Here is a 20,602-nt window from a genome sequence, read left to right as displayed (position 1 = left end):
TCCTGACCAACAGGCTGTGGACTGGGTTCCATCCATTGCTGGGTCCAGAAACTCGCCTCCCTCGTGCTACTGACCCGACGGCACTAGACTCAACTGAAGCAGTAGTTCTTCTCTGGATGGATCCTTGGCTTACAACCATGCGACATGATTGACATGCACAGCAGCCTCTTCTCGTGCATGGACCCGCCTGGGGAGACCGAGAAGCCCACTAACAGCCGCCACGGCCCAAGGAGAACGCAACCATCACGTCCCAACGGCTGCCCAGTTTGGCCGGGCGGGCCGAACCTGTGACTTTTAGCGTAGAGGTTCGCTCGGACATTGCGCTGTGTTTTGTTGCGTGGGCGAGAATTGAGACGGGATATGTAAAGGAAAAGGAATAGAGTCAATCTCCAAAATGTCACTCGGTCGGCGGGAACCTGGAATGGGCGGCCGAGGGGAGAGTTGACCATGGCGATGGCGGGTCAACCTGGTTCCCACAATCCAAGCAGACATGATACCGAGACCTCACGACGGGCGTCAACAGGCACTAAACCATTGCCCTTCTGCCGGGGGTAACCAGAATGCAGACGCGTTTCATTTCGCTTGACGAGCGGCCCGTTGTGGGATTCCTGTGCCCAATTGAAGCCAGAAACATCCATTGCTTGAGCTGGGCCAGACTCTTGCTCAAACACCTTTGCCCAATGGCATCATCTTGTGCACCTCTATCACTAGCCTAAGCAATTGCCTCTTCTCACTTCATTCTTCACACGGCATATGACGCAAGCTACCTGCGTCTTGATGCCATGTTCGCAGAATAAACATCACACTATGGATTGATTGCCTGACATTGACGTTTAAGCCGTGATGCTTGGCCTATCCAGTTGCACAGTAGCAGTTGCACCATCTAGCCAGTTTCAGTCGCATTGAAACCTGTGATTCGTCACAGATAAGCAGCATCAGTCGCAACGTGTATTCTTGAGACATTTCCATTCGTTATCGAAACATTGGCTTCTAGGGTCTGGAATATGGATTGCGTTTATCAAGCAGTCAGTTTCATCAACTCCCTTGCTCACTATGATGCGACCCCTCATGCTAACTTAGCAGCTGGATCTCTCAGCAAAGTCAACTCCACTGCCTTGCGTTTAGCCTCGCTTTGAGGGGAAGGCCATGTTCTCCACAGGATCACAAAACGCATCTTACCTTGTGAATAATAATCCTTTGCCGAGGGCTATCGTTGCTGGAAACCATCCGTCTTGTGATTCCTCACCCATTCAATGTGAGGAGGTTAAAGATGTGGCTCGTTTGGTGGCATCTCTACCCCATACTGTGGCTTGTGAGTCTCCAATGCAACCCGAGCAAGAGACGAGAGAGGGCCGTTTTAACATTTGGATGCGACATGTGATAATGGTATTCATAGCCGTTAAGCACAGGGTATAATAACTCGAACAGAACGATGGCTTGCGCTATTGTTTAAGCTTTGGGTCGAATCAACCCAGCTTATGCAGATATCCCTGCGCGATCAGCCGTTCGACGTCTCCCTGACGTACGTAGAATTGACTGTTCTTGGTCAATGTAATCGCGCTTCAGTCATGGTCAGTCAAGATCATCCCCCAAGAGGCATCGATATAGCACTTACCCATACTCCGTCTGGATTTCGCCAGCATCTTTGAGTACCCGAACGTCGATGAACAGATCCCGTGGTGGCTCTAGGCTACCTGTGAGATCGATATCCGTCCATTGGCCCTTGTATGCTGCCAGTAGGTCGCTATACTGTCTGACATAGTCCTCCTCTTGCGGACTCAGACTGCTGGTCGGGGCATCGCTGGGCCCAGGACCTCCTGATGTAGAGTGGCCGGCGCCGTCTCGCACTTGTTGGCCAGAGAGGTCAACAACGTCTGCTCCATTCCACACCAGCTCTTCCAGCTTATCTGTCCGTGTCCGATGATATGCAAGTAGACATCGCTTATTCCTTCGCATCGAGAGGTGGTTCACGAGCAACGTGCAGGCGACGGCCTGGTCAGCGCTGGGATCGAATGAGCCTTGGAACGGCTCTAGTAGTTCGGCCACATCCTTGTCGAGATCCCTCACTTCTCGTGTTACGGCCCGAACGATCTCGGCTTGGTATGGGGGAAGATGTGTTAGGTTCTGGGTTCGCTTGGCATGTTGGACCTGCATTCAATGTTAGCGACTTGAATAACCAACATGTGACAGAGATGATTGTACCAGTTTGTTGCCCAGGTCTCCGTACATGGTGCAGTTAACAACACAAACAAAGTACGTACGTAGAGCCTGCTTGAGGGTTCACCAAAGGGAAATTTGGGCAAGGGATGGGCTTTGCCTATATCTCCAGGGATGGCATTCTCATCATGATGCAGCAAAGATTTGGCGTCGCGTAATGCAGGTGACCGCGCCTGGTGGGTTCCATTCGTCGCGCGTCCGTGGATTCGACTACCCCGCCAAAATACGGTCTACAGCGATAGAATCTGATACTTACAAAAATTACCCCTCCTTCAGCATCATTGCTTGTGAAGAGCTGGCGGGGCTGGCTGTGAGAACCTTGATGTTGGAATGGTACGATGTTAAGATGGTCGCTACACACGGGGACTTGGGACTCAGGAAATCATTGACGATCAATGGTGTTTTTTATTTTATTTCATCGTCTCTGGTCGGTACGAGGGGTAGGATTCATGACTACTTCCCCCTTCATGTGGCTCATCAAATACCGTCCATCATAAATCCTCGCCGTCGTGCTCATCACATTCATGTCGACTCAGCTACGCGCGACTTTTTACAGCTTCTGCATGGCAGCAACGTCGGTGGACTGGACGTAGTCCTCGAGCTCCTGGATCTCCTCCTCAAGATCGCCAATAGAGACCTTCTCGTCCTCGACAACGAGGTTGATCTGGAGCTTGCTGACACCGAAACCAACGGGGACGAGCTTGGAGGCACCCCAGGTAAGACCATCCTTCTCAATGGCACGGACACCAGCCTCAAGAGCCTTCATGTCGGTCTCGTCATCTGAAAATTGTTAGCAAATTTTTCACAGCCCCGGACATGGAAGTTCTTACCCCAAGGCTTGACGTCGAGAGTGACGACGGACTTGGCGATGGTCTTGGGCTTGGCCTCCTTCTTCTTCTTGTACTCGGCAAGGCGCTCCTCGCGGACGCGGGCAGCCTCCTCGTCCTCCTCCTCGTCGCTGCCGAACAGGTCGACATCGTCGTCATCACCACCCTCAGCCTTCTCAGGGGCCTCAGCGGGGTTGATGGTCACCTCGGCGGTCTCAGGGCCGTAGGTGCTGTAGGGAGCAGCGGCATCACCGGGGAGGGTGGCGAACTCGCTCTCGTAGCTGGCGATGTGCTTGTACCATCGGGCAGCGTGGGGGTACTTCTCGGCGTCAGGGGCAGAGGAGAGAGCCTTGAAGACGGCGACATCAGCCTGAGAGGCGCTCTGGCTATTGGCAATGTCAGTACATTGTTCACCCTGGCTTTAGGCAGAAACATCGGGTGTGTAAAAAACGACTCAGAGATGCACAAGTGCTTGTTGCTTCGTCAATCGGCGGGTCTTGAGTCCGCCTCCGAAACACGGACCAATTTGTCTCATCATAGAGGTGTCGAATCGAAAGGGAAAAAGTGATTTGGGGTAGAGAGCGGGATCTGAAGGCATACGTACCCGACAATGTAGGAGCGGGTGCTCAACCAGGTGTTGAGCACTGATCAGCTGTCAGTGACTGAGGAGCGAGAAAGCTGGGCGCTAATGAAGCCAGATAGAGACATACCGGTAGCTCCAGCATCGGTAAGGAGATCGGTAAAGCCCATTTTGAAGAATGATGAAGAGTTTGGAAAGGGAGAGGAAAGAGGTCGGGTATTTGTAGAGCTGGGGGAGATTGCGAGGAAGAAAATGGGTTGTCTGGTCGATGTCCAAGGTGGGGTTTATGAGATTTTTCACCCAAACCAAATTGCTTGTAATGGGGCAGGGGCGAGTGGCATCAGTCGCTGAGGGGAACGTGGCGGCGGTGAATGGAGAAATGTCGGGCCGAGGTGACAGCCTCTCTGCGCCACAGGCTGGCAGGGGTGGCCTAAGCTGAGCTCCATTGTGCTCGACGACGTAAGAGCTCCTGCAGCCTTGCCAACCAAGAGGCTCCCACGACTTCAAGCTTCACACTTTCACCTCTCTACTTCTTCTCCTTCAACATCTCCCCAACTCATCCCCTTCTAGATCGCAAAGTCATCAACCATGCCAATTGCGCCGATCATCACATTCAAGGCCGGCCAGTGCGAGGTCGATGTATGTCCTACGCCATCGTTGAATGTGACTTGTGGCACGCGCTGACTTGCCTCAACTGTAGACCTCGACCAAGCCTTTCAAGGTGAAGCCGCAATCCGAGCCAGGTTATATCTATCTATACTCCGAGGATGGTTAGCGCATGATGTGCCGTTTGCCCTTGCGATATGACTGATAGTCGATATAGATCTCGTGCACTTCTGCTGGCGGAAGCGGAGCGACCCGCTGGACCAGCCCGAGCTTGATCTAATTATGGTGCCTACCGACGGTAGCTTCGTTCCCTACGAGTACACTACGACCCCTCAGCCTACATCCAAGACCGACGGCCGCATATTCGTTCTCAAGTTCTCTTCTTCCTCTCAGCGATACCTCTTCTGGCTGCAGTCGAAGCCCCAGAGCCGGAACGGCGATCCCAGCTACTTCAGCCCCCGGGATCGCAAGATTGGTGACATTGTTCACCGTTTGCTGCAGGGCGACGAGGTCGATGTGACCAGAGAGCTTGCGGCTGTCCGCAACAACGATGACCGACCCGATGACGGAGACGAGACCATGGAGGACGTCGAGGGCCACCGTGACCCTCATGACCACCGTGGAAGCGGCAGCGGTGGTGCTGGCCCCGATGCCACCGGAGGAGATGTCCGAGAGGAGGGCGAGGGCTCGCGAGAAGGAGGAGCTGATGGTGCGAGAGCGTAGGTGATTCCCTTTGCATGGTCAAACAGGACGGCGCGCGCGATATGGGTCTTGATTTGTATATCACTGGTCTGGGACAGCGGGTCAAACAGTGTAAAACTAGATTTCCTGGTGGTGACGAGAAGAATTGGGAACTAGTGTCCACGCGCTGGATCTGAGGTGTTGACCCGAACCGTGACAGCGCTGACGTCGTTTCAGGGCCTCTTCGTCAGCCCCTGATGCTGCCGCCGCCGTGAGGAACTTTCTGGAGTCTCTTCGAGGCCAGTCCGGACTTGCTGGAGGACAGCAACAACGTGGGGGTGATAAGGCGTACCCATACCTCAACCACCTACTGCCGACCTCGATCACAGTGCCCATGATCGACTCAGCCACCGAGGAGTTTGCCGATACCCTGATCAGTTTTCTCCCGCCTACCGTCGTCGTCCTCGCAAGCGGCTCATCGGATGTTGATGGAAAGTCGGACCCTTCAGCGGCTGCTGTTGAGGCGGCCAAGGCTTCCCTCTCGCTGGACGATAAGCGCAGCCTACTGAAGAAGGTTCTTCGAAGTCCACAGTTTAACCAAGCTCTGGCAAGTTTGACCATGGCTATTCGAGATGGAGGACTGCCAAGCATCGCAGATGCTCTTGGAGTGAAGGTCCAGGATGGCGGATATCTGCGTGGAAGTGGAATGCCAATGGGCGGAGGCCAGGCTGTCGAGGCCTTTGTTGAGGGTGTCAAGAAGACAGTCGAGGAGGAGAAGAAGTAAGGAGCTATGAGGAACATTCTTGTACAGGGTGGACACACCCGGCTATGCTTCACGACTTGATGTTGATGGAAAAGCATATAGACAACGTCCGGTGTTGACAGAGCTAGCGGCGCAATCGTGATGACTTATGGTGCTCTTCAACCCTAGACAATAAAATGGCATCAAATCTCAGTTCTTTGCACGTATGCTGTAAACTGCCTATTAGAGAGCATCGTATTCTACCTTGAAAGTCGGCTCATAAGATGAACTCGCTTTCCAGCTGAGGTGGGCCATTCCAACTTATGCATGCCCAGGGCAGTGGACATGAAGCGGCCCCACGTTCACACTGACGTACCCGCGCTCAGGTCGTACCTGCTTTAGCTCATCAACACTCGCCTCAATTTCTCAGCGCGCCTCGTTTCAACCCCATATTCCACGCCCTTTACACTCGGCGCATTGTCAAAATGGAGGCCGTGTTCCCGACAGACCCTCGCGAATTCGATGGCGACGACCGCATATCGTTCTCCAAGCTCGACAACAAGTTTATCGCGGTTCACGACGATGGCAACGAATACGAATTCGACGCTGATCAGAAGCGATGGATCCTGACGGACGACGAGCCATTGGAGCCCGAACCTTTTGATACACATGAGCTCCTTGGGGGACACACATCGCAAGGACCTCAAGATGAGGGTTCAAGGAAGCGGAAGAATGGGTCGGGCCCGGGTTCAGAGGTAAGCCTCTACTTCCTTCGATCGCAACGTCATTGCGCGACACTCTAGGAGTCACCTCTCGATCAAGACCTCAGCAGGCTGACCTTTATGCATTAGACTACAGAGACTTCCAGGCCTACACGACCAAACAAGAAGCAAAAGGCACCCCCACAGCCCAGACAGAATACTGCAGTCTATGTCACCGGTCTACCTGCCGACACAACAGTTGAAGAAGTACACGAGCTCTTCTCCCGGAAGGGGGGCGTCATAGCCGAGGAAATCGACAGCGGTGCACCACGCATCAAGCTCTATACCGACCCGGATGGCAACTTTAAGGGCGACGCCTTGATCGTCTTCTTCAAGCCCCAGAGTGTCGAGATGGCTATCATGCTTCTTGACGACACAGACTTTAGAATCAACCCGAGTGGCACGCGTGAGGGCAGGATAAGGGTCCAGGCTGCAGATTCGAGCTACAAGAAGGTCAAGTATGACCAGGATGGCGCTGCCTCTGGGGATAAGAGCAACGGAGGTGCGGAGCGAAAGCCTCAGAAGAACGATCGTGACAGGCAAAAGATCATCAAGAAGACGCAGAAACTGGACGCGAAGCTGGCCGACTGGGATGACGATATCCCGTACGCGGGGCAGCCTGAGGCGACGACAAAATGGGACAAGCTGGTGATCCTACGGCACATGTTTACGCTGGAGGAGCTCGAGGAGGATCCAGCAGCCCTTTTGGAAATCAAGGAGGACATCAGAGAAGAATGCGCCAAGCTGGGCACAGTGACGAACGTGGTACTCTTTGACCAAGAGCCCGAAGGCATCGTCTCGGTCAAGTTTAAGGATGCAGACTCAGCGCTCGCATGCATCAAACTCATGCATGGGAGGAGTTTTGATGGACGGACAGTGGAGGCTTTTCTGGCATCAGGAAAGGAGAAATTCAAAAGGTCACAGCAGGATCAGAGCGTTGAAGACTCTGACTAGAGGCGCGTTCATGTTTGAAGTTGGAGTCTTGATTGGAGTGTAAGATACCCAGAACCCAGAAGAGATAGGGACAACGTAGACAGTTCCGGCTGCATAATAGGCTTTAATTCGTTTTTCCTTTCCTTGACTCTTATAATCTAGGTAGGGTCAGGTAGATTTCAGAGGTGTAGTCATTTCGATATCCTCGGCGACTGTATACCAGATGGCAGCCTCGATAACATTGCAGATTACTTGCAATTCTTCATCATCTGGTTGGGAAGCTATATTAGCCGGTTGCTGATTAACATGCTCAATCTACATATCTCACCTCGTGGTGCATAGATCATGACAAAGTCGGGCGACACTGGGCTCTTGAGAAAGCGACTCCTCCACGCGAGGGGGTGTCTCTGGCCCCAGCCCTTGTCTAGCACCTCTTTTATATCATCCGGGTGAAGGCACATGTGCATCGAGTGATCTGAATCATGAACATGGCAGATCTCGCCCTGGCAGTTTGTCTGGAGTGGGTGTCTCGCAAAGAGGGCTAAGCCATGCTTCTCAAGGCACGATCTCTCGGTGCCAAATTTCTTGGGGATGCGGCTCGCCAGCTTCTCCATGGACCTGCGGACGGCACGGTAGCACCCTCGGGACCCGTGTTGGTCGAGCTGCCTCTGGGGCGCGATGCCTGCAACGATGGGACGCGGTCCCGCGCGGTACGGGAGGTGATATCGATTGAGGATGCCAGATGTCGGGAGACGGGTTGGGTCCGCCGCTGGTGGGACAAAGGGGTCACTGAGAGACCACAGGCGGAACCATGTTATACGGATGTAACCGGTGAAGGTCGAAGGCGTACCGCCGGGACCCAGATTTAGGAAGTTTTGGTAATCATTCTGAATGAGCAATACTAGAGGAACGAGACCGATGAAGAGCTCAGCGTGATAGGGTTCGAGGAAATGGACGACAAGGAGGAGCGCAAGAGCGGACAAGAATATGGTAGGGCCGTCGAGGGTCACGGAGATGGGCTGTTGGCGGAGGACGCATGAGATGTTGAGCGCCTCGACCTCGACTTCACCCTGGAGATCAGGAGGAGGCGAGGTGAGGGTCTCGGCTGACGTGATGGCGATGGACATGGCAGTGGCAGTACCAATTGATTATAGTGCCGTGTTGTAGGGTATGTTTGGGTAGTAGGTCGTCGGCCACAATGCCACGATGAATCTTCTTTGTGGGCGACGCCCGTGTAAGTGTGACGTGAAACCAATGGGAGAAGCCTAGACTCAAAGACTTGGGACATCCAACCCCCCTTCGACGTAGAGAACCAGGCGAGAAGGCAGGTTTTAATATTTCAGCGGCTTTCCTAAATTCTCACGAAAGGCGGGAAACTTGGAGCTGTGTGCAGGAACCAGAGGAGGGGATCGTCATCTGATGCCCGGCAGGATCCAACCACCAACCACACCAAGCAGAGCAAGCCCTGACGCCGACAGCCCGAAAGAAGTGCAATTGGGCCTCCTGTGCGCCGTCACATCAGCCGCACAAGCTTTGCTCTACGCGGGGATCAGCACTTGAGGCCAGCAGCCAACGGAAGCTGCACCTGCAGTGCCGCCGTGTCTCGTTTCAAGCCCAGGCGCTTTGTTTCCCCCCGCGCGGGGTTGATTGGCGTTGAGCCATGACGTTGGGTTGAGGTTAACTGAGCTTCCAAAGAGCGGATCTCGAGGGATGACGACGGTGCATTGGGTCATAATACGGTCTAGCTTGATGTATTAAGCGGGACGGGAGGAGATAGGACACCGCGGTGTAGGACGAGGTGAGTGCTACCCTGGACACAAGGTGAACTGGGTGGTCAGCATATCTAGGGGCGCTCAGTATGTCCTTAATTCGAACAGAAAGTGACGATCAGTAATGGGTGCTTATTTGTTTAAGCTGGACTGCCTGCAGGTGAAGAAGCTGTATCACTCAGTCCGTCGTACAAGAATAGGCAGCTATGGGTAGCACGTGAGGAGGAAATATCCTCATTGCTTCGTCCAGCATACCCGAAACCATATTCAAACCCAAATGCACATGCAACCCTACCCAAGCACTGCCCTCCACTGACCGTCTGGAGTTGTGCAAGTCAATGCCAGGACTCTCGGTGACTGGCTGGTTGCGGATGCATGCTAATTACCGGAAGCCATGGAACAATGGCCGGCCGAAGTCGAGGCCAAGCTCGCCTGTTGCCCCGCAACCGCATGATCCCTAACAAAACAAAATAGCGAATGACGACGGATGCATGGGTCTGGGTGCCGCAGCAAAGAACTCTGTCTCGGCTAGGGTTGGAAAGGTCTCCTTTTTACCTCTCTGTTCCCTTTATGATTTCTCCTTCCGTATAGCCTTGACGATTCTTTTGACGACTCTTTAACACGCCTGCTTATACGTGAACACGTCCATTCCAGCGATCTGAACCCGACTATAGACGCCGCTGGAACCTGAGAATCTGCCCAAATTGGGCCAAGGGAGCTTCACTTGCTGGTCAGTCCCGAGACATCGCATTCCACCAACAATAGTTGACCAGATATAGGACATTATAGAACCAGCTCCCAGCATGGGTTTGCTATCAAATCCTCTGCGGCCTCGCGAGCCGAAGCTGCCGCTTTATAAGAAGATCAGCTCTCCGACCAAGGAACGATACTCGGACGACGACTACTCTACCGACGATGAGGATGACGAGCCTTACTCCCCAGGCAGCTCGTCGCCGGGTTCCTCAAGACATACATCTGGGTCTGCTTCGAGCGGACTTTTGATGCTGCCAAAGCACAAGAAGAAGCCGCTCCCTCTGAGCCGGAAAATCGCCCGAGTGTACCCATACCGACTACCCACAAAGGTCACACGATATCTGTTGTGCTTCGTAATAGGCTTCATCATTGTTCTGATCCTGACCCTGGTGCGAGCCAGCCAGGTGGAGAACTGGAAGGTCGCGAATGGCCAGGTAAAGAGTCGACCACCGCCTCCTCCTGCCTGGGAGAAGTTCCCATTCCTGGAGAGATACTATGGAGGACTAAAGAATTTGGTTACAATGGAGGAGATCAAGCCCGAGTGGCCCCACGTCAAGGACGAGCCCTCCATGCTTGGAGAAGGCAACGAATGGAATAATCAGAACGAGGTCAAGGGAAACAAGGATAGCGATGAGACCGACAAGGCAGCCACCAAGGAAATCGAAGAAGAGGCCGAAGGCAAACCCAAGCCTAAGGAAGAGACCAAGGACGAAAAGAAGCCTGAAGAGGAGTCCAAGGCCAAGCGAGAGCTCCCCGAGAGCCACGGCTGGAACGGATATCCTGGACGAAGCGAAGAGATGGACATTCAAGAATGCTTCCTTGACGCTGACCGCACGGTCCGGGTTCCTCAGCTTCGGTACTACAACGGCCGCCCTCAAGGATTCCCCGAGCACGCTGTTGGATCCTACGAAGTGCTGGATCTGCCCGAGAACATCTGTTTCGACCGTTATGGTCGCTACGGACCCTACGGTTATGGCTATTCCTCGAGGAACGGTGGACTGAGTGTTGGAGAACATGGCCAGAAGGAGGGCTCAGATGCCGTCTGGGACAAGACACCCAAGGTCGACTACCGACAGGTTGACTGGGCTGAGGTCCAGCGTCGCTGCTTCAAGGCCAACCAGGCCCGTTTCAAGGCCCTTCCTCCCAAGACTCTTACCCCTCATGGCTTCTTCATCCATGAACCCAAGGCGCCAGCGCCATCTCCTTCTCTTGAGCGTCGCGGCGTGGAGGAGGAAAAGACCAAGACAGAAAAGGAGGCTGCTACCCCTGAACCCTCGGCTTCCAACAGTGAGAAGCCTAAGACTGAGGAGGTCAAGTCCGAAGGCTCCAAGTCCACACAGGCCGTGCCTACCGAGTCCAAGGCTGCCGAGTCTAAAGCTGCCGAGTCCAAGGTTGCCGAGTCCAAGGCTGCTGAGCCCACACCTGTGGTATCCAAGACCGCGGAACCAAAGACTCAAGAGTCCAAGGCCGAAGAAACCCACGAGACCAAGACTGAGAAGTCTAACTCTGCCAGCACCGAGCAGGCTAAGGCACCTCTGGTTAAAAAGGCACGTACTGCTGTCGTTGTACGCTGCTGGGATGAGTACCACTGGCGTGAGGATGATATTGCCAACATTCGATCCCTCATCACCGAGCTGGCCGTGACATCTGGCGGTCGTTATGACATCCACTTGCTTGTTCAGATCAAGAACGAGGCTGCTCACCCTGTTTGGGCTGACCAAGACACCTACCGGGAGCGAATCGAGGAGGCCATCCCTGAGGAATTCAGGGGCCTGGTGACCCTCTGGTCAGAGACTCAGATGCTGGCTCTGTACCAGGGCATCTACGACCACTTTACTCGCGGTCCTGATCTGCCCGTCCACGGCGTCTACCGCGGCCTATCGATGGCGATGCAGTACTTTGCTTACATGCACCCCGAGTACGACTACTTCTGGCAGTGGGAGATGGATGTGCGCTACACCGGCCACTACTATGATCTCTTCAGCAAGCTCGAGAACTGGGCCAGAGACCAGCCTCGCAAGGGTCTTTGGGAGCGCAACTCTCGCTTCTACTTCCCTAGCGTCCATGGCAGCTGGGAGGACTTCTCTCAGATGGCTCGCGTCCAGAGCCAGATGGGTGTTGTTGGTGCTGACAATGTCTGGAAGAAGGTTCCTGGCCTCGATCTCGATGGCAAGTCTCCTGATGCCGACACCAAGGGTGATCGCACCGTCTGGGGTCCTCTGCGTTCCAACGATGACAATGACTGGTTTGAGCCTGGCAACGACCCTGTCGCACCTACATCCTACGAGAAGGACCACTACCAATGGGGCGTTGGCGAGGAGGCCGATTACATCGCGCTCAACCCCATCTTCAACCCTGACGGCACTTCTTGGGGTCTCAAGGACGACATCACGGGTTTTAACCGCACTGAAGGCCTGCCGCCTCGCCGTGCCAACATCATCACCACTTCGCGCATGTCTCGCCGACTTCTGACGACCATGCACAAGATGACAGCCTTTAAGAAGCAGTTTGCCTTCCCAGAGATGTGGCCTGCCACCGTGGCTCTCCACCATGGCTACAAGGCCGTCTCAGCGCCTCACCCCGTCTTTGTCGACCGGTCCTGGCCGACGGCGTACATGGCGCAGGTCTACAACAACGGCCGCGATGGCTCCAGTGGTGGTTCGCGGACGAGCATCTTTGGTGACAGGGAGCACAACATGCATGGACTCTCGTGGTTCTATAACTCGGGCTTTGCGCCCAACCTGTACCGCCGATGGCTGGGCCTCCGGGTTAACAATGACGGAGGTGAGGAGTTTGAGGCGACTGAGGATAAGAGCAAGAAGGGTAAGGGCGTGGGCAACATGCGCGGCGGCGAGGGAAGGATGTGTCTTCCACCCATGCTGCTGCATCCCGTCAAGGAGGTTGAGCTACCTGTTGAAGCCCCAAAGCCCGGCACCGACGGCCAAGAAGGCCAGTCTGACCCAGGTGCATAGAGCTGTTTTCTGGTTTTCTATTTGTTTTACTCTTGACATTTGTTCGGAGTTGCGGATGGCGTTAGGTTGCTTGTCTGGTCGTCTTGTCTACGGGTTCATGTCTTGCCATTGAGGAATGAGACGGAATGATAATGAATGACCTGGATGATGCCTTGGATCTTTCAGATGGTGTAGTGTATACATATCATATACATATATATGGGATTAGACTGGTTAAACTTGATGGTTACACCTTGAATCATATGGCACGACTCCTGGTGATTCGTTCAGCTTGTGAGGAATGATTAAAGGTCGCCGTCTTCAGACATAAATTTTGTACACTTATTATCACATAGAGCATATTCCCGACCGCTCTTTTGTGTAGCATCCCATCCAGTTTCCCAAGGCTCTTTCGTCTCCCAGTTTTTGCGCCGGTGCGGTCCTCGCAAATCGCGGGTACTAAATCAATGTGCGTTCTCAAAACCCCCATCTATACCACGCGCTTGACCTCGAAGAAGCGTCGCAGCCACCAGACCTGGAACAGGGACTCGCCGATGACGACGCCAATGACAAACATGTTCCACCACTTGACTCGGCTGTTGGTGCTCTCGGCGGTGTTTCGGTGGGTGCGCTCGCGGATGATGATGTACTGCTGCTCGTCCTTGACCTGGGCGAGGAGGTCGGAGAGCTTGCGGACTGGAAGATTGTGTGAGCTGGAACTTTAGAGTGCACTGTTTTCGGATACTAACCTTCGCGGTCGAGGGGGTCGGCGGGGAGATCAGACTCGCTCACGTAGACGATGCCGTGGACGTTGAACGACACCTCCTTGGTGTTGGCGCCCCAGTTCTCGTTGCCGAAGCAGTAGACGTACTTGCCGTCGTGCTTGGCGGTGAAGGAGTAGTCGCCGTTGGAGACACTCTTCTCGTTGGCCTCGTACTGGCCGGCGGGGTTGTTGATCTATCCATCCATAGTCAGATCACTTCTTGTTTGTGTCTCCCCCCCATGTGGACACGTACCCAAAAGTCAATGTCGAGGTTGCCTGCGCTGCCAAACTCCCGGTCGCCGACCTGGAAGGTGACGGTCATGGTGTCATCCTTGTGGAGGGTCTCGTGGAAGCACTCGCGGCCGTGGGCGGGAAGGACGATGTTGTGAGCGGTAGCGGCCTGGAAGATGGCGGCGGCGAGGAGGGCCCTCGCGGCTGTGAAGAAGTGCATGATGACTGTGTTTTTGGTGATAAAAGCCCGAAGGAGTGAAGGGTCGTCGGTGAGAGAAGGTCAAGGGAGTGTCGTGGTTGCCTGCGGGAGGATCTTGATCCGGGCGATTACACTGTCAAGGTCATCTATCAAGTTTCCCCTTGTTGGAGCTACAACACATGGAGTCGCGAATTGACACCTTTCCGCAGCGGCCAGCACCAGCCTCGGTTGTGGCTGGTGCACCCCCCCTTCTCAGCCACGATCAAACAACTTTGCTGTCCTCTAAAACAGCAAAGCCAATCCCGAGGCGGTCCAGCCTAAAAGGGGGAAAGTGGGCTCGTGTGGATCTTTCACTCTCTGTGTGTGTGGCTTGGGAGGCGAGGGCGGGATTGTGCTTGTCGATTATCTGTCCTTGCGAACACCTCAGAAAGGGATGAGATGGCGGGACTGATAAGCCAGGGGCGGGTCACGATTGCGCGGCATCTGGAGTGTGGCATTGAGTCGAGCATGGTAGGATATTAGACGAGATGTGATATCATGGTGAATTGGAAATAGTATCATTGTATCTATTTACTCCTACTCAGTCTTGTTTCTCTCTGCTCATTCTTTCTTCTCTTCGTATCAGAGCAAAAGTCCTGACTGTGGCGGTGCACGCACATGTGCTGCTGTCTGTCGTACCCCTCCAGTCTGTCTCAGCTCCCCTCTCCCCCTGAACGGTCCTTGGAATCCACTGCGAGTAGCTTACGGCCAGGGCAGGCTAGTACCTGCTGCTCGCCAGGCTCCAGAATTCCCTGCCCCCGCGAGCCAGTAACCTGCCCTCCGCCAGCACGGTCCCCAGTGGCCCCCAGTGGCCCCAGCCCCAGCAGCAGCCCAAGGCCGCAAAAAAAGCCCAAAAGAGCCACAGCCCAGCCATTCGATCAACGGATCTATCTCCCCCTCTGTTCCGTTCTGTCCTGTTCTCTCTGAGCACGTCGACTTCTTACACCGACAAGTCCCCAAACCACACGACAGCCGCCGCACCCCATCGTCGCCGTCGGTTTTTTTTTCCTGCACCACCACCCAAACGGACCGCCCCACGATCCAGTAAGTTCAGTTCAGAGTCATTTTCCATCAGGCTGCGGCCGTATCCTGCCCTCGCTGCCGTCTCGAGCTTTCCCGTTTACCCCCCGCTGGCGATGGCCTCATGGTTGGGCTCTTCTCTTGTTGCGCTGCCGCTCCGTGTTCGCCGTCGTCGCCGTTCAATCCCGCCCGCCTGGCTCTCAGCTGTCCCCCGTTGATCCGCCTCGTGGCCACTTGAGCATGAGCACCTGCACAGCGCAGTACACCTGGCATCAGCCGGGCGAATACGGCAGCCTGGAACGAGATGTGCCTGATGGCCCAAGGGAATCTAGGATGACAGTCGGGAGATGGTGATGGCGAGCACCATGATCGCTGCCTCGACCATCATCATCTTAGGTGTCCTTTCGCGACACTCGCCCATAAAGCAAACCTGTCCCGCCTCCTCCTGCATCATCAACTGCAACAATCAAATCAGTCAATCACCAGCCTCCTCCTCCCTTGTCTGCTATCCCTCCCACTTCTGTCTCAGCCTGTCTTGTCTTGCCTCTTCCATTTATCTAGCCTCGTCCCCTTTTGCCCCTCGCCACGTCCTCCTTTCTCAACACACCGTCTTCTGACCCCGCTGACCTTGCGCCTCTCCTCTCAGATCCCTCTACTCTATAGCAATTCATACAGGCGTCCAAGCCTCAAACCGCAAACATGGGTCTCGCCTTTTCGAAGCTGTTCGACCGACTGTGGGGGAAGAAGGAGATGCGAATTCTGATGGTCGGTCTTGATGCTGCCGGTAAAACCACCATCCTGTACAAGCTCAAGCTCGGTGAAATCGTCACCACCATTCCCACCATCGGTATGCTCTGCCCCCGCCCGCCCGCTGCGATCGCGCTAGAACGCTGACACGTTGTCTTTTTCCACTCCAGGCTTCAACGTCGAGACCGTAGAGTACAAGAACATCCAGTTCACCGTGTGGGATGTCGGTGGTCAGGACAAGATCCGACCTCTGTGGAGGCACTACTTCCAGAACACTCAGGGTATCATCTTCGTCGTCGACTCCAACGATCGCGACCGTATCGTTGAGGCCCGAGAGGAGCTTCAGCGCATGCTCAACGAGGACGAGCTCCGAGATGCCATTCTCCTTGTCTTTGCCAACAAGCAGGATCTTCCCGTACGTCACGACCCCACCTTGACCCCGTCTCTCCATTTTCTCCCCCTCATCCATCCATGTAACCGCGGTAACTTTGAACTGACGTGATGCCTACGATAGAATGCCATGAACGCCGCCGAGATCACAGACAAGCTTGGCCTCCACAGCCTGCGACAACGCGCCTGGGTAAGTACAAGACGGTCGTCTTCCGATGTCGACTGCTCGGTCTCGAGACGCCGGGCAAAATCTCGCCATACCAAGTCACATGCTAATCAGGCTTCACCACCCAACAGTACATCCAGTCCACCTGTGCTACCTCCGGTGATGGTCTCTACGAGGGTCTCGAGTGGCTCGCCAACACGCTCCGAAAGGCTGGCCACCAGTAGAAAGACTGACGAGAAGTCTCCTTTGAACAAAACCCGCCTTCTCCCTCCAGCTCTCTGCCACATACTCTCACATGGCTCTTTTCTCGACTTTGATTATTCGAGGTTTCGGTTGTAATTTGCAAAGTTATCGGTCAACCAATCGAAGATGATCCTTGAACCAAACAAGTCGCGTCTCAGTCTTGACGTTTTCTGTTAAAGCAACCTCTTTTCCGCGTTCCCTCTTTCTCAATCTCTCAATTGGTGCTTCCTCGTGAGCCTCGCCTCGCCTCGCGTTTCCGGTCCGGTCAATCAATTCCTGCTCGCAAGAGTCGCCAGCTCAGCTCACCCCGAGGAACACAGAACGTACTTTCTTTTTTTCTTCCCTTGGAGGAAAAGTCGGGTGATGATGGGAGGCGTCTTTTGGGGAATCCCGGGATATTTGTACAGTCGTCAATTCGGGTGTCGTTTGCTCTTTGAAAAGAATGCATCCTCACAGATCTTACACCACACGCACGATACCTAGTCTCTCACACCGTGGCGCACTGGTTTCTTTCTTTCATCTTTGTGTGTCTTTTTTTTTTTCACGACATGAGGGAGCATGGCCACGACTGGAACCCGAGTAACGAGAAACGCATGAATTAGGAGCTAATGCGAGACTGGACTGTTCTCGTAGAGATGTCTGTTTTTTCTAAAGATGCCACGTTTGAAAAGGATGTGTAGATGTGCTTGGTGATGGAACGTAGAATCTATTTTTCATCCATGATAAACCAGTTGATCTGGAAGATCCATGTTCATGATGAGTGTCCTCCAAGATTGGGCTAGTGGGAGTATGCAGTCCTACATGATTACTTGCCGAGGTCAGCTAAACGACTTGGCGAGGGATTCGTCACTGTGGTTTAGGACTTGGGAAAGATAAGGGGGTTATGTTGTCTAGCAGGTGACAATGCTAGACTGGTAGCGGACCGTCATTCAACTATCCGCCAACTCTGGGATACTGCAGGATAGTGAGGGATAACTCTCCACCACAGGGTGCTTACCAAAGTAACCCTCCTCACTGCAAGACTGTGGAGAGAGAGACAACGAGATGAGTGTGGAGTCTGTCGTTGGTGGGTGCATTCATCATGATGTGACCTGCAAGGCCTCACGGAACGGGAATGTGGTGCTGCCATTCAGGCCTCAACACGCCATCATGGTGGCGGGATATTCCACCTTGTCACAATACGGGCAACAGTGCGCATGACATTCGATGTGCATCTCTTTGAGGTGTTTTTGAACTGGGTATCAAACTTGGTATTCTACATTTGGATCCATGTTATCATGATATCCTGACTATCTTTTTTTTTTTCTCTTGCCGTTATTTACAGTGGGAGACTATGCTATACTATTGTACAAAAATACTACATGTGATTAAATAGACATGGAACACATAAACTCGTTAACCAATAAACTCCAAAGTTCCTCAAGTAGCGGCAGCAGGGGCGGCTTCTTCCTTGGGCTTGACATCAATCTCCAGACCCTCCTTGTCGTCACGGATCTTGACTTCAGCAGTCTCACCCATCTTGAGCTGGCCCTTGATGATCTGGTCCGCCAGGTGGTTGCCAATCTCGTTGGTGATGAGCCGGTTCAAGGGACGAGCGCCATACTTGGGATCGTAGCCGCGCTCAGCGAGCCAGTCTCTGACCTCGTTCGGAACAGAGAGGACGATGCGTCGGTCGTCGAGACGCTGCTGGAGCTCCTTAAGACGAATATCGACAATGTCGCGGATCGCGCTGAGGGCGAGGCGCTTGAAGACGATGAACGAGTCGATACGGTTGAGGAACTCGGGCGGGTACGCGGAGCCGACAACGTCCATCACGGCCTTGCGGACTGAAGGGTCAATGTCTCCATCGGCCGTCTCCTTGTAAGGGTGGAGGTGGTTCTGGCCGACGAGAATGTCGGCACCCAAGTTGGATGTGAGGACAATGATGGTGTTCTTGAAGTCGACTTTGTGGCCCTGAGCGTCGGTGAGATATCCTTCGTCGAGGACCTGGAGCAGTAGGGCAGAAATGTCGCGATGAGCCTTTTCAAACTCATCAAACAGTAGCACGGCGTATGGCTTGCGGCGGACGGCCTCGGTCAGCTGGCCAGCGTCTTCGTAACCGACGTAGCCAGACGGTGCACCGATAAGTCGGGAGATGGTGTGCTTCTCCTGGAATTCTGACATATCGAACCGGACCACCGCCGACTCTGTCGAGAAGAGGAAGGCGGCGAGCTTCTTGCAAAGCTCCGTCTTGCCGACACCGGTAGGTCCGAGGAAGAAGAAGGAGGCCAGGGGTCGGTTCTCGCCACTCAGACCGGCTCTCTGCAAACGAACTGCATTGGAGACGGCCTTGATGGCCTCGTCCTGACCCTTGACGGCTTCCCTGAGGGTGTCTTCCATGTGGACCAGCTTTTCGATATGTCCGGATGTCAACTTCGATACTGGAATACCAGTTATGCGAGACACGACATTGGCAATGTCGTCCGAGGTGACAGAGTCGTGGATGAGGGTGTCTTCAGCCTTGGACTCCTTGGACTCTCCCTCCTGAGGGAGCTTCTGCTCGAGACTCGGGATGACACCAAACCTGAGCTCTGAGGCGCGGCCGAAGTTGTTCTCTCGTTGCGCCTGCTCAAGCTCGAACCTGGCCTTGTCGAGATCCTCCTGGACCTTCTTGACTGAGTCGATCTCGGCCCTCTCCTTCTCCCAGCGGCTGTTCAGCACCGAGATCTCTTCATTGTACTTGGCGAGGTCCTTCTCCAGCTTCTCCCTGCGCTCCTTGCTCGCCACGTCTGATTCCTTCCGGAGACTTTCTAGTTCGATCTGGATGGTCATGATCTTGTGGTCGAGACGCATGATGTCTTCAGGCTTGGACTCGTGCTGAAGCTTGAGGTGGCTAGCAGCCTCGTCCATAAGGTCGATGGCCTTGTCTGGGAGGAATCTGTCGGTAATGTATCGGTTCGATAGAGTCGCGGCAGCCACCAAAGCACCGTCTGTGATTCGGACACCATGGTGGACCTCGTACTTGTCCTTGATACCTCGAAGGATGCTGATAGTGTCTTCAACCGAGGGCTCGCTGACAATGATGGGTTGGAATCGTCGAGCCAGTGCAACATCCTTTTCGATCTGGCGATATTCGTTGAGTGTCGTGGCACCGCAGCACTGGAGGTCACCACGAGCCAGGGCAGGCTTCAATAGGTTGGAAGCGTCAATGGAGCCTTCAGCCTTACCGAGGCCAAGAAGAGTATGGAGTTCATCGATGAACAGGATAACTTCGCCCTCGGCCTTTTCAACCTCTGATAGAACCTTCTTCAACCTCTCTTCAAAGTCACCTCGGAACTTGGCACCGGCAATAAGTGAGCCAAGGTCGAGACTGATGACCCGCTTGTTCTTGACGCTCTCGGGGACATCACCGCGAACAATTCGAAGGGCGAGGCCCTCAAGAATAGCCGTCTTTCCGGTACCAGCATTACCAATGAGAACCGGGTTGTTCTTGGTTCGCCGAGACAGGATCTGAATCGTCCGCTGGATCTCGGCATCTCTTCCAATCACGGGATCAAGCTTGCCATCCTTGGCCCGAGCAGTCAGGTCGATACCGAACTGCTCCAGCGCGGGCTTCTCCTCCTCGCCGCCCATGTTCATCCGGTGAGTGCCACCGGGAGGGTGCGGCCGGCCATTGGCGTACGAACGGATGGCCAGGCTAGGGATCAATCGCAGAGGAGTTGGGCGAAGAGGTTGAGCTGCGAGTACTCGTGTAAGTGGTCGGATGGATCGGGTCCGCGCGCCAGCAGCAGCCAGGCGCTGGGTGGAAGTGATCAATTGTCTGCGAGCCTGCATCTTGTGCACTCGATTACAAAGAAAAGAGTAGAAAAGAGCGATCGTGAAAAATCCAAAGCAGGATCAAAGATCCTATCTCGAGGGGGAAGCTCTCAATTATCTACTCGGCACAGAGCCTCAGCCAGCAGTCTCATGACGCCTGGAGCACTTTCTCGCATCTTCGGCCGCCGT

At 54.3% G+C, this 20,602-nt stretch overlaps 9 protein-coding genes across 9 annotated transcripts; 4 read left to right on the top strand and 5 right to left on the bottom strand.

The window, feature by feature from the left end:
- Positions 1–1,466: 1,466 nt before the first annotated feature.
- NCS57_00082900 (DNA replication complex GINS protein PSF1) lies at positions 1,467–2,229 on the bottom strand (the record flags this gene model as incomplete). Its single annotated transcript, XM_053050905.1, has 3 exons — positions 1,467–1,560; positions 1,616–2,148; positions 2,203–2,229. 3 exons carry the CDS (start codon positions 2,227–2,229, stop codon positions 1,467–1,469), a joined length of 654 nt encoding a protein of 217 aa, XP_052919420.1.
- Positions 2,230–2,767: 538 nt separating this feature from the next.
- Positions 2,768–3,794, bottom strand: NCS57_00082800 (uncharacterized protein; the record flags this gene model as incomplete). The annotated part of the gene is made up of 4 exons (XM_053050904.1): positions 2,768–2,997; positions 3,048–3,430; positions 3,649–3,688; positions 3,755–3,794. The coding sequence occupies 4 exons, from the start codon at positions 3,792–3,794 to the stop codon at positions 2,768–2,770; spliced, it is 693 nt and encodes a 230-aa protein (XP_052919419.1).
- Positions 3,795–4,212: 418 nt separating this feature from the next.
- Positions 4,213–5,695, top strand: NCS57_00082700 (Pru domain-containing protein; the record flags this gene model as incomplete). The annotated part of the gene is made up of 4 exons (XM_053050903.1): positions 4,213–4,263; positions 4,325–4,394; positions 4,448–4,949; positions 5,149–5,695. 4 exons carry the CDS (start codon positions 4,213–4,215, stop codon positions 5,693–5,695), a joined length of 1,170 nt encoding a protein of 389 aa, XP_052919418.1.
- Positions 5,696–6,072: 377 nt separating this feature from the next.
- Positions 6,073–7,368, top strand: NCS57_00082600 (uncharacterized protein; the record flags this gene model as incomplete). Its single annotated transcript, XM_053050902.1, has 2 exons — positions 6,073–6,408; positions 6,505–7,368. The coding sequence occupies exons 1-2, from the start codon at positions 6,139–6,141 to the stop codon at positions 7,366–7,368; spliced, it is 1,134 nt and encodes a 377-aa protein (XP_052919417.1). The 5' UTR covers positions 6,073–6,138.
- Positions 7,369–7,515: 147 nt separating this feature from the next.
- NCS57_00082500 (uncharacterized protein) lies at positions 7,516–8,474 on the bottom strand (the record flags this gene model as incomplete). The annotated part of the gene is made up of 2 exons (XM_053050901.1): positions 7,516–7,628; positions 7,676–8,474. The coding sequence occupies 2 exons, from the start codon at positions 8,472–8,474 to the stop codon at positions 7,516–7,518; spliced, it is 912 nt and encodes a 303-aa protein (XP_052919416.1).
- A 1,445-nt stretch (positions 8,475–9,919) lies between these two features.
- Positions 9,920–12,841, top strand: NCS57_00082400 (uncharacterized protein; the record flags this gene model as incomplete). The annotated part of the gene is made up of 1 exon (XM_053050900.1): positions 9,920–12,841. One exon carries the CDS (start codon positions 9,920–9,922, stop codon positions 12,839–12,841), a length of 2,922 nt encoding a protein of 973 aa, XP_052919415.1.
- A 469-nt stretch (positions 12,842–13,310) lies between these two features.
- Positions 13,311–14,034, bottom strand: NCS57_00082300 (GOLD domain-containing protein; the record flags this gene model as incomplete). Its single annotated transcript, XM_053050899.1, has 3 exons — positions 13,311–13,516; positions 13,570–13,777; positions 13,837–14,034. The coding sequence occupies 3 exons, from the start codon at positions 14,032–14,034 to the stop codon at positions 13,311–13,313; spliced, it is 612 nt and encodes a 203-aa protein (XP_052919414.1).
- Positions 14,035–15,771: 1,737 nt separating this feature from the next.
- On the top strand, positions 15,772–16,599 carry NCS57_00082200 (uncharacterized protein; the record flags this gene model as incomplete). Its single annotated transcript, XM_053050898.1, has 4 exons — positions 15,772–15,919; positions 15,990–16,234; positions 16,334–16,399; positions 16,507–16,599. The coding sequence occupies 4 exons, from the start codon at positions 15,772–15,774 to the stop codon at positions 16,597–16,599; spliced, it is 552 nt and encodes a 183-aa protein (XP_052919413.1).
- Positions 16,600–18,037: 1,438 nt separating this feature from the next.
- On the bottom strand, positions 18,038–20,431 carry NCS57_00082100 (uncharacterized protein; the record flags this gene model as incomplete). The annotated part of the gene is made up of 1 exon (XM_053050897.1): positions 18,038–20,431. The coding sequence occupies one exon, from the start codon at positions 20,429–20,431 to the stop codon at positions 18,038–18,040; it is 2,394 nt and encodes a 797-aa protein (XP_052919412.1).
- Between the last annotated feature and the right edge of the window lie 171 nt (positions 20,432–20,602).

Source organism: Fusarium keratoplasticum, chromosome 1 (genome assembly GCF_025433545.1).
Source record: "Fusarium keratoplasticum isolate Fu6.1 chromosome 1, whole genome shotgun sequence".
Taxonomy (NCBI): domain Eukaryota; kingdom Fungi; phylum Ascomycota; class Sordariomycetes; order Hypocreales; family Nectriaceae; genus Fusarium; species Fusarium keratoplasticum.
The sequence above is the reverse complement of the archived record's forward strand: the minus strand, read 5'-3'. Positions and strand labels throughout refer to the sequence as shown.